This window comes from Charadrius vociferus, unplaced genomic scaffold (genome assembly GCF_000708025.1).
Source record: "Charadrius vociferus isolate BGI_N301 unplaced genomic scaffold, ASM70802v2 scaffold473, whole genome shotgun sequence".
Classification (NCBI taxonomy): Eukaryota; Metazoa; Chordata; class Aves; order Charadriiformes; family Charadriidae; genus Charadrius; species Charadrius vociferus.
The window spans coordinates 1,179,906-1,191,026 of record NW_009647444.1 but is presented as its reverse complement, the minus strand read 5'-3'; the positions used below and the strand labels follow the sequence as shown (position 1 = coordinate 1,191,026).

At 54.2% G+C, this 11,121-nt stretch overlaps 2 protein-coding genes across 2 annotated transcripts in view; one reads left to right on the top strand and one right to left on the bottom strand.

The window, feature by feature from the left end:
* Window positions 1–763: 763 nt before the first annotated feature.
* EDA2R (ectodysplasin A2 receptor) lies at window positions 764–6,127 on the bottom strand. The gene is made up of 8 exons (XM_009880686.1): window positions 6,041–6,127; window positions 5,180–5,358; window positions 4,240–4,325; window positions 3,771–3,935; window positions 3,100–3,246; window positions 2,169–2,659; window positions 1,493–1,541; window positions 764–1,059 (listed from the first exon to the last, which is right to left on the bottom strand). The coding sequence occupies exons 1-8, from the start codon at window positions 6,125–6,127 to the stop codon at window positions 764–766; spliced, it is 1,500 nt and encodes a 499-aa protein (XP_009878988.1).
* Window positions 6,128–6,255: 128 nt separating this feature from the next.
* Window positions 6,256–11,121, top strand: part of AR (androgen receptor) — a 157,889-nt gene continuing 153,023 nt past the window's right edge. Inside the window, exon 1 of the mRNA XM_009880685.1 lies at window positions 6,256–6,362. Within this exon, the coding sequence (XP_009878987.1) occupies window positions 6,256–6,362 (107 nt within the window). The remainder of the gene's footprint in view (window positions 6,363–11,121) is intronic.

The window sequence follows — 11,121 nt, the reverse complement described above, 5'->3', positions numbered from 1 at the left end:
AGTGAGCCAGCACCTGCCCCAGGCCGGCAGCCATAGTACGGTGCTGCAACAAGGACCTACGTCAACCCATCCTGGGGATCAGTCCGAGACTCCTGCAAGGGCACTGCACCGCTTCACAGAAAGGACATGACTGGGAAGGCACCAGGGTGGCACAGGGAGACCGAAGGCTGGAGCCCAGCGCAGCAGCCATGGCCAGGTCCTCTGCTGAGGACCATCTCTGGCACAGAGGGAGAAGAGCGAGTGAAAAGTAAACTGGGAAAGTGGCAACCGGCACCTAGGAAAGCAGAGCATGGGCCAAACGAAGGATGGGAGCGCTGGAATGGGAGGGAGGCGATGGCTGGCTGGGCCCGTAGGAGGGTGGCTGCCCGCAGAGACTGAGCCCCGTGGCCAAGGGACCCCATGGGGTCAGCATGGGGCTCACTGCAGAGAGCGAGCACTGTAGTGCGGGCAGAACAGTGACTGATGGCACTCCACTGCCAGACAAGGGTGTCAACACAGCTGGAGAAAAACAGCCTCCAGAGGTGCCTGAGCAGACCCTCCTGCATGGAGGCTTGGAAGAGGCACGGCTGTGGCCTCCCAGCACTCCCCTGAGGAAGGATGCTCCCCCTCATGTCCTTCTGTCCCGCGATGCAAAGACCATCTCCACATACTCCCCATGTGCACACCAGAGAAATTATGTGACTGCAGGGCCACCAGATCCTCTCCCGTACCAGTACCAGTACACACAGTGCCTGGAGCTTCCTTCAGCCCTTCCCCATCCTCTCTAGCGCTGGCAGCCCTGAGCCTGGCTGAGCGTGAAGTGGTCGCAGAGCAGGAGCAAGGCATCGAACCGCTGGAGCCGCTGCAGGGCTTGGGCCAGGAGCGGGATGGTGACTGCATCTCCTGAGTAGGTGAAGTGAGCGACGAGTTGCTCGAATCCAGATATCCGTCCCAGCAACTGGGGCGCAACCCCCAGCTCCAGCGCCACGTGGCTGAAGTTCTTCACACCATTCAATGAAGGGTCCAACAAGAAGGCAAGTGACTGCACCAAGGAATGGGGCAGCTCTGCTACCAGGAGACCTGGGGGCAGCAACACAGCAAAGTGTGGTTAGAAACCAACCTATCTGGCTAGGATAAGGATAAACGGAGCAGCCAGACTCCAGCTCGTGTCCCTACTGAGCAGGTGAAACGCCACCTTGCCAAGGAAGGTGTCTCCTCCAGCATCACTTTCAGAGCTCAGCAAGATGGACCTGGCTCACTCCCAGGCAGGCTGGTAACCAGTGACAACTGGGCATTTATCTGCCACCCACCCGCAGACCACTCAAGGCAGTATCACAGAAAATCTACTCTATGAACTAGCACCAAAGGCCACTGAAGTCAGAAAAGTCCCTGTGATAACTGGTACCTCCACATAGCCGTGGTGGGCTTCTGGAGGAGCCCCCTTCCAAGAATCTGCCTCTCTCTGCTACCCCCACTACTTGGAGAACCAAGATGAGGCTGGAAAGACACTTACTCTTTGCCGTGCTGCTGATCTGAGTCACGAGGCTCTGGGCATCATCAACCTGGCAAGACAAAGAGCCCAAGGTTGGTGGCAGTCTGGTGAAAACAGCAATGCCTGTCACTGCTCCCAGGGCAGTCACAGAGGCTCAGAGGAACGGCACTTCTCCTTCCAGCACTACCATCCCATGGAGCCAACGACCTCCTCGGGATGCTCCAGAGCCTCCCAGCAAACTGCTTCCATAAACGGTCACCTGGAGCTAAGCTGTTAAACGCATCTCCCTGCCAGACATTTTCTGAGCCTCAATGATGTTAGTCACCGGGTTCATTACGAGCTCACCAGAGGGAGGAGGAACCAGCTCCCCCCTGCCAGGTCAGCTTTCTGGAGAGCAAGAAGACAAGAACTGCTCGAGTGGACATCAGTTAAAGATATGCTTATACATTCAATAAATTGACTCAGGTCTTTCGGGTGTTTGAAACTGCCCCAGCAGGTCACGTCTCCATGGGTGATGGGCTGTTGCGTGACACATCACTAAGCATCTGGCAAATCATTTTTGATAATTACCTCTTAGTGCCAGATATTAACGAACCTTAGTCTGTGTCTCTAACCCATCGGCGAGCCCTGCACCCTGTGCCCAAGCCCTGGATGCCCAGCGGTGGTTCAGAGGAACAACGAGGCCAGAGGAACTTACCAGCTGCTCCCTGCTTTCGGCAGTAGGATTTGGGAAGGTGGAGGGCACGCACCGGGTCCCCTCCCGCCCTGTGCCACCAGTCTCTGCTGGAATCCTCTGTGCCGCCCGGCTCGCCACGTCCTCCGGCCGCTCACTGCCCACAAACTCTGCCTGGGTGGAGAACTTCTGGAGGTCCAGCTCGGTGCACTCCACTGGGGCGTGTGGCCACTTGTGCTGCATCTCGGAGGCGCAGGAAGAGAGCGGGGCCAGTGCCTCCACCGTCCCCGGCTGGCCCTGCCTGGGGTCGGGAGGCGGGAGGACCCCGGCCAGGCAGTCGCTGCGGCCTGATGCCCGGATGAGGGGCTGGCTTTCCAGGAGACTCCTGCTCAGCTGGGCTTTGGAGGCAGTGCTGACCGCGACGGCTGGCAACATGTCCATCTCCGGCTGGAGAGAGGGGAGCTGGAGACCCACGGCTTCCCCATCCGAAATGAACTGCACCGCTTCCATGGGGCCTGAAACCAGAAGCCGGCACGGCTCAGCGAAGCCCGGGATCTGCCCTGGCCCCTTCCAGGGCTCCGCCAGCCCCACCATCGAACCCAGCAGCCCAAGGCCTGTGGGCAGAGTGGAGAGCACCCTGCCAGAGGCCAGACCCCCGTCCCCTGCACCACCACTGAACAAAGCCACTTATTGCCTTTCTGCAAAGTTCTGAGCGGGGTCAATCCTTCCCCCAGTCGCAGGGCGGGAAAGGGGATCAGAAGCCATGTGAGTTTGAGACCAGAAGTCTGCAAGCATTTGTTAAGAGAGGTCCCAAATTTCATGTTGGTGGGACTCGGACACTGTCCAGCTCCATCCTTCCTACCTAAGGGCATCTCAGTAGGTCCCAGGACCGTGCGAGCTGAAGCCCAGCACCACCCTCCCTCCCCTCAGAGAAAGAGGTGGCAGAAGCAAGTACCTTCTGCCTGCCTGTAGCAGGGGCTCAGGTTCTTCACACCCAGGCAGCAGGGACCAGACATCTGCTCCTCACACAGGAATCTGCCAGGCGCCGCCGCAGTTGGGAACATTGCTCGCTGGCCCGAGAAGTTCTGAGTCCTTAGGAAGACTTGGAGGATAGAGGAGAACCAGTCTGAGCGAAGGCTTGGCTTGCTTCCCCAGCATGTCCTCAGCCATGCGGTATGTCTGCTGGCGAGGAGTTGGGAGCCAGCAGCTCCCTGGCACGCTGCTGGATGCCAACGTGCCCCAGCCCCAGCCACCAAACCTAGTCCCCTCTTCCCTCACTGGCCCTGCCCTGCAAAGAGCCACTCAAGCTCAGCCTGCCCCGAGAAACCCCAGCAAGAGAGGATTGCCAGTTCACACTGCGTAAATGGCATTCTCCTACTAATTATGGTACTAGGGAGGAGGGGAGGCTACTCCGTGTCTTTGAGCAGGCAAAGCACAAGAGAGGTCCTGCAGATGCAAAAAGCGGGATGAGGTGTTTTTTCTGTATGAGCAGAGGAACATTTGGGTTGTTGTATGCTGCAAGAGCAGCAACGCTAGGGACAATGCTCACCACAGCGAGTAGGGGGCCACGGGCACGTGTGAACAGCAAAGGGAGAAGGAAGAGAAGCACTGCAGGCATTGACTCACCTCGCTGGCACTGGCTCTTCCAAAACCGCTTGCAGTAGATGATGGAGAGTGCCAGAAGCACCAGTACAATGATGACGAGGGCACTGCTGGTCAGTGCAAGCAGGGCTGTGTCCTGTGGTGGTACAGTGGGGATGGCTACCTTCACCAGGTTTGTTCTGGACCGACCTGCAAAGACACCAGCCACAAAACACTGCAGCCTAACCCTGAGGCTAGGGCCACCCCCTCCCTGCCCATCCCTCTTCACATGTAGTGACCATGCCTCTTCCAGCAGGTCTGCGGCAAAGTAGACTGGCCAGCGGAGTAGGCTGGCCAGCGAACAGGATCAGCGAAAGGATGGTGCACATCCAAGTGCACGCCTTTGACACAGTCACAATGACTTACGTGTACCGTGAATCTGCTCCACCATGTCCTCACCACCCGCCCTACCCCAGGGCACCTCACCACCCCACCGGCAAGGGACGGTACGTACACTGAGGCTCGGAGGAGGGTGTCTGCTTGGTGCAAGGGATGCACTCCCAGTCCAGCTGCCCACTGATCCGCGCCTTGCGGTAAAACCTGTAAACAGAGCAGAGGGTCTCAGCACTGCATGGCCCCACAGTGAGCCCCCGCCAGCCCAGCCCTGGAGAGACAGGCTGTTTGTCCACCCCATGGCAGTGTGGGAAGAGCCGAACCCCCGCGCTCCTGCCCCGGCAGGCTGGGACACCCCATGGCAGCAGGTCTCTCCATCGCTGGCTGAAGCTGTACCCACAGCTACTTTTTCATGTTTGTCGCCACTTTGGCCAAGGAGCAACATCACTCAAACTGCCTTCCCCCCACTCTGTGTCTGCTAAAGTGGGTGAGAATGATCAACAGCTCCATGAAGCCACAGAAACAGCCCAGCCTACAACTGCATCTGGGCAGAGGCTCATAAAGCAGAGCCCCGACCCGTTCCTCTGTCCCGAGTCCCACAGCTCACCAGCACATGGTCTGCAGCCCTCGGGCATTTTGCAGGCTGGTTGGATGCAGCAGTCTTCATTCCAGCAACTCCTTAAACCCATCACCCGAGCCATGATCTGTTCTGCTCTTTGGTCACCACCAATTGGAGTGATCTACAGCCACTTGTCTTCAAGGGCTTAGCCAGCCTGGTGTTCACAGGAACAACACAGGCCTGGAAGGAGTTTTCTTCCACTGCTCATTCATGGGAACCTTCAGATTCCCTTCTTGGGAGCTAAAAGGGGGCCATCGGATGGGTCTGATTTGCATGTCATTAGCAGTGTCCTCAAAGAGGACAGTGCTGGGTCACCAGAGCTCCTCTTATGTCCCATGTTCTGGGTGGCCTCAGATAAAGCCCCCTCTGTCCATCCCCTCCCTGCACTTTCCCAGGTGCGACCACCGCAGCTCCGCTCGAGCCAGGATCTGGTCCCACTCACCCCGGCAGACACTCCCCACAGACCGCGTTGGTCGTTGCTGTGCAGTTGGACTTCTGGATGCGATTGATGAGGGCACAGGACAGGCAGGGCTTGCAGCCATGATGCCCCCAGCTGTCCTTAAACTTCCTGGGAGGGCAGGCAACGCACTGCGCATCCCCTCCGCTGCCATCGCCACAGTCCTGCAAGACACGAAGCGGGGTGCACAGCTGCGGTGAGGACCCAGATGAGGTGCCAAAGAGGTACCGAGGGGAATGGTGTCCCTTCTTTCAGGCAAAAGGGGGAGGAGTTACCACCCATGTGAAGGGTCCTCAGAACCCAGACAAGAGCAGACACCACCAGAGCAGCTCCAATGGAGAGACACGGAAAAGCCATTTGCGGCTCAGCCAGGGCCCACCAGCTGTATTTAGGGAGGAAATCTCTGGCAGCAACGTGCCCCGGGAAGCACCGCTGGTGGTGGGGACCCTGTGGGGTACCTGGGCGGGAAGCACCCATCCCACCACCAAGGCTGGGCCAGACCACCCCTTTCAGCCACGTCCTGCTCATGCCAATCCAGCGTTTAGCCCGGCCGGGCAGCACAGCTTCACCCAGCACTACAAACCAGGAGGAAATTTAGATTTCCATTGGCAAAAAGGAAAGAGGGCACCCCGAGCAGCAACCTAAAATCCCTTCCCATCCGTTAGTTCCATCGTCTCGCCCTTCTGTTCACAGTGAGGGAAACTTTACCTTCCCTTCCCACCAAGTCCCAACTCTTCCCAACATGCCAGGATCTAACATTATCCTTGCGAAGGAAGGCTGGCAGAGGATTCCCCTAGCACTGTAAAAACCAGATGATTCCCAATCCTTCCAGAGCAGCCAATTTACCTTGGAAAGCTCCTGCCCAGGCATGCAGTTTCTGCAGGGGGCACATTTCCCATGCTCATCCAAGTACTCGCTCTCTTGGCAGAGCATTGGGGCCGGAGAGGGGCCGGGAGCCTGAGGAAGAGAGGAAGAGAAGACAGAGGAGTCACAGCCAGCCCCAGCACTTTGAAGATGAGCAATGTGCCCTTTTCTGGGCAGAAGTTTCCATTCTGGCCAGGATGGCGGTCAACATTTCTTGTGCATCAGGGATGTCACTGCGGAAGGAGGCGGCCGCCTGCTCCCACCGCGCAGCAGCCTGCTCCAGCAGCTCGGGAAGGGCTTCCCGGCAAGGCTGGGGATGAACTGCATGGTTCTGCTGCCACATCTCAACCTTCACAATGGAGCAAATGAAAGTTTCGCTTCCAGTATTAAGGTAGACCCACCGATTGCTCATGTCACTGATTTGCAGGAGGCCAGTGGACTTTGGCAGCCCTGGCTGTCGGTCTGAGCATCCCAGACTATCGGTAGACAGCTCAGCACCAGAAAGTCCCACCTTTGTGACCTGGAAGCCCAGCTCTGGCCAGCGTGGCCGCATTGGTCTGACATGACCAAATGCTGGTGGCCAGCCGTGTCCCCAGCAGAACAGGACATGCACCTGCAGCCCCACCACGCTGACGCGGAGCTGTGCAGGCTGCCCAGGCTCTTGCTCCAGCTTGGTGTGGGCTCGCTTGCAGACATCTCAGAGGACCAGCACAACAAGCACCCATCTTCCCCAAAAACACCATCCAGAGCCTTCCCTAGGTGAATTAATGCCTCAGCCGAGGTCACCAGCAGAACTGCCCTGGCCTCAGCAGAGCCACAGTTTGCACCTTCAGCGAGGGCGGCTCACGGTGGAACACGGGACTGGCATCTCACCAAGAACAAGCAACTCAGACCAAAGCTACAAAACTGAGCAATTTATTTGGAGTCTTGGGAGTGTCTGTTCATTTCTGCATATTCTAGGTGGGTTCTTACTACGATGACAGAAACGGAATAAAATCCACCCCCCTACTAGACCAATCTTCATTTTGCTTTCCCCATAACCTTGTGCAGCGAATCAGGAGAGAAAGAGCGTTCAACCAGCCTTGGGAACAAAACTTTTTAACTTCTGAACACCCACCACGAAGAGGGAACACCTGAAAATGCTCTTTTGAAGACCACCACCCTGAACAGCCTGAACCACCCGGGAAAACCTGGCATTTCAGCCAGAGCCGTCCTGCTCCACAGCCTCGGGAGGAGGAGAGGCTCGGCTGGGATGCCCCCCCTGCAAGCAGAGGGGGGAACAAACTGGAGAGCCCCCCGAGGCCCCCCCAGCCGCCCTCCCCTCCCATCCACACCGTTCCCGGGCACCGAACACAACGTCCCACAGCAGCATTCCTCCGCAGGCTTTTTCTGCGCTTCTCCGCTTAATCCCCCACCACTCCCTTGCCGACTGCCTTTTGGAAGCGGACACTTGGACGGGCTCCCCAGGCTCTGCACGACAGAGATTCATTCGAGATGAAGTCTGCCCCGGACGAGCATAGAAAGTGAGTCACCCCTCGCCTCTCCGCAGCTCCCGCACACGGCCAGCTCTCATTAGCTGTTACAAGGAAAGGCAGCGCAAGCCAGAGAGGACTGGCAATGAGAAGCTAAGGGAGCTAAATTTATCTGGCAAACATCTCGGGAGGGGCACGATCACAGCCTATAAATAGCGTAAAGGTTACTGACACTACCGAATAAATAAAGGAGATTTGTCACCATCTCAGAAGGTGGGGAAGAGGGAGCCCGGTGCCAAAGCCCAGGGTTTAGCGTTAGGGGTTCAGCTACAGGCTGAATGCAGAGGCAAAAGTAAAAAGGGAGGGAGGTGGGCTCAACAGGGGTGACACACAACTGCTTTGGAAAGCTGGCACGTTAACGGCCCTCTTGGTGAACTCCAAGCCTGCACCCCAGGTCACCCCCACCGGCAGGTGCCTCTGCCCAACGCACGGGGTCAGCGCTGCCGATGCTCTGATCCAGAAACTGGAGTTTGATTCAGGCTTTCACTCATAACAAGAACATAAAGATGTATGAAATAGAGTTGCAGGCAACACAAAAGGAGCAAAGACACCGGAGTCTGGAGAACAAGGGGATGGATTTTCATCAGCTCTCCAAAGTGCTGTTGCAATAAAAAGAAAGAAGTACCGGTAGAAAAAAAAAAAAAAACAACCACCAAAACAACCAAAAAAAATCCAAACCAGCAGCTTTTTTTGTGAAACTGTCCTGCAAACTCAACATGACCACTCTCTCTCATATATTTATGGACTTTTCTGTACTTCAGAAGGGTCTGCAGCTAGGGATACATCTCCCCAGAAGAGGCACAGTTTAAACCGGTTTCCCAAATACAGAAAGTTACACACGCAGAAGGAATCCTGTGCCAGCGCAACTCCACGCGCGAGGAAATCTGCCAGCATGACGGTATCGCTCCGGGATGGCGGGGGAAACAGCACACCGCAACCATGCCAGCAAAACTATTAAGCGTAGAGCAAGCCTGCTATTTCTCAAGCCACAATATAATGATACATGGAATGAACGCTTTGTTGAATATCTGGCATGAAATTCAAAGCTGCACGATTTTTTTACTTCTTATTTTAACAATACCAGAACCAAGATGTTTAATTTGTAAGTGGAGCATACATCCAAACCACGTAGCACTGCCCTGGTAGAGCTGCAGTTTCTGATAGTCTAATAAGCCACTAAAACAACTGGTCCTAATTAGACAAAAGTAAAAAACAAAAACAAACAACAAAACCCTCCCACCTCTTCGCAAACTACGCAGGAGCTCAAAGCGACTGCTAGAGAAACAGATTTTATTTGCTGAAGAGGAATATAAACATGACACAGTATCAGTGCACTTATAAGTCGGAGGGAAGCAAAATGTATTGCCATGGTTATGAGATGCATGAAGTCTCCCAACTTAAAAACATCATAATTTGTTAAGAGACTCTTTTATTGTCTTAATGGGACAATTTGCCTGAGCAAGACGAGCAGAGCGTGCTCCCCACTGCGTTATTACTCAAGACAGCAAAAAAATGAGCTGCTGAATGAATTTCACTGCATGAGATGAAAAGCACTTCAGCAAAGCTCCAGTGGAAGTTGCAATTCATTCACCTCCATGACACTTCTGGAGCTCCGTCATTTTCTTTTTCCTGTGAAAATGTAATTTTCACAGAAATTAGACTATTTGGGAATCTAAACTATTTATAAATTTCTTTTGTGTCCAGCTAATGGATTCTGGTAGGAAAAAAAGGGTGAGGAAATCAATATGTGAAAGGGTACAAAAATATCATCAGTGAAAGCATTAGCGCTTCTGGTTGTCTCTGTCTGACCATGGCCCAGCAGGTACCGGGGGGGGCAGGTGGGACAGGCAGGGCAGAACAGGAGATGAGTCGGGCTGGTCCCTGCCCCAACCGCAGACCCTGTCCCCTCGAGCCGTGGGTCTCTGCTCACCCAGGACAGAGGGGGGTCAAGACCCATCTTCAGGGGCTCTTCCCCATCACCGCGCGAGGCAGTGGGACGTCGCAGGAGGATGCTACTCTACTGCACAACAGGCTAGCACAGCCAGGCAGCGACTGCAGCTCGGATGAGATACTTGTATATATTGGAACATAAAACTAGAGAGCTGAAATCCTAAATAAGAACTGCAAGTGAAAAGGAGGGAGGAAAAAATGAAAAGTTATCTGGAAAATATTACTGCATGCCTTGCGTATGGCAGTGTCTAGTCCCAGTCTCTTGCTCATTCATTCCTCTGCTCCTGCTCATTAGTCTGCACTCGTTTTGTCTGGACAGCATCTCTCTGCACCTCCCTACACTACAAACCATGCTGGGAGTGACTATGCCACCCCTGAAGGATGGCCTTGTAGACAAAAGACTGCTCAGGGAAGCAAAAAATGGTGTGTAAAAAAGGTTGAATCTGAATCTTTCCACGTGGTTTGGAAATCAGCAGGTTTTCCAATATATTTGGAAATTCTACTCACAAGATTGTCCACTAATTGTTTAATTTGGAGTGGCTGGAAACTTACATTTGCTTTAGGTGAAAGCACCCCAAGCTCAGGCGGGAAACACTCCGGGCTGGTCTCATCTCCCTTCACTGTGCTGCCAACAGCCCTCAGGTTGCCACGCTCACTTTCTACTCCTGCTTACTCACTCTACCTGCAGAGGTAGGCATCTGAAACATGACCAAAACCCCCCAAATATAGAGTGAGTCGCTCCTGTTTTTGCTGCTGTTGCCATTCAGCTTTGTGGAGTCCCACAAGGCACCCACCCAGGCACAGGTTTACACCTGCCCAAACGAAGGGCTGCCCCTGGCACCGCAGGGAGCAGAAGCCAGGCTACAAACTGCGGTGGACAACCAAGCCTCGAGAAGAGAGAATCAAGGGTCCTGAAGGACCACATCATCCCTCCCGTACGTGGATGACACCAGTCCTAGGGGCCTGGGGTTAGGGCTACAGGTTTCTATTCCTATATTCACTGCATAGAGGTTTGATAGATAATTACAGACTGGGACCATAACTACTGAATTTTGTCAAGTTCTGGCTGCCCACCTTGGGTATCTGCACTCTGCCTTAATAGATATAAAATCATAGAATGGTTTAGGTTGGAAAGGACTTTGAAGACCATTTAGTTCCAACCCCCCTGCCATATCTCAAGTAAAACTTCCCAAACTCCTATCAATTTTTATCAAACCTTGGATTTCTGTTTTTTTGCCCCACATCTACTTCTTAGTAATTGTCACTGTCTTGCTTGCAGTAAAATTCAGTCTCTTTGAAGTGCCTGTTTTATTTTCTTTAGTTCTTAACACCGCCATAAATAAACTCACACAGATTACACTGAGAAGGGAAAAGCATCGCGTAACTTGAATGACGACTGTTACAAATAAAAGAATTTGCAATCAGTGCTTATTCAGAACTACTTAAAGGTGCCCTTAAAATGCTTGACACCTTTCCATAGATGAAAACACTTGAGCGTTTTCCAGGGATGAGCACACCACGACGCACCCCACCAGCTGACCCCAGCGAGCGCTCGGTTCCGCAGCTATCCCCACGACAGCC

Coding starts and splice junctions, on each gene's coding strand:
- EDA2R (XM_009880686.1), bottom strand. CDS start 6,127: ATGCTCTGCCAAGAGAGCGAGTACTTGGATGAGCATGGGAAATGTGCC. Junction 5,359..6,040: donor CTGGGCAGGAGCTTTCCAAG/GTAAATTGGCTG, acceptor CGTGTCTTGCAG/GACTGTGGCGATGGCAGCGG. Junction 4,326..5,179: donor TGTGGGGAGTGTCTGCCGGG/GTGAGTGGGACC, acceptor CTCTGTTTACAG/GTTTTACCGCAAGGCGCGGA.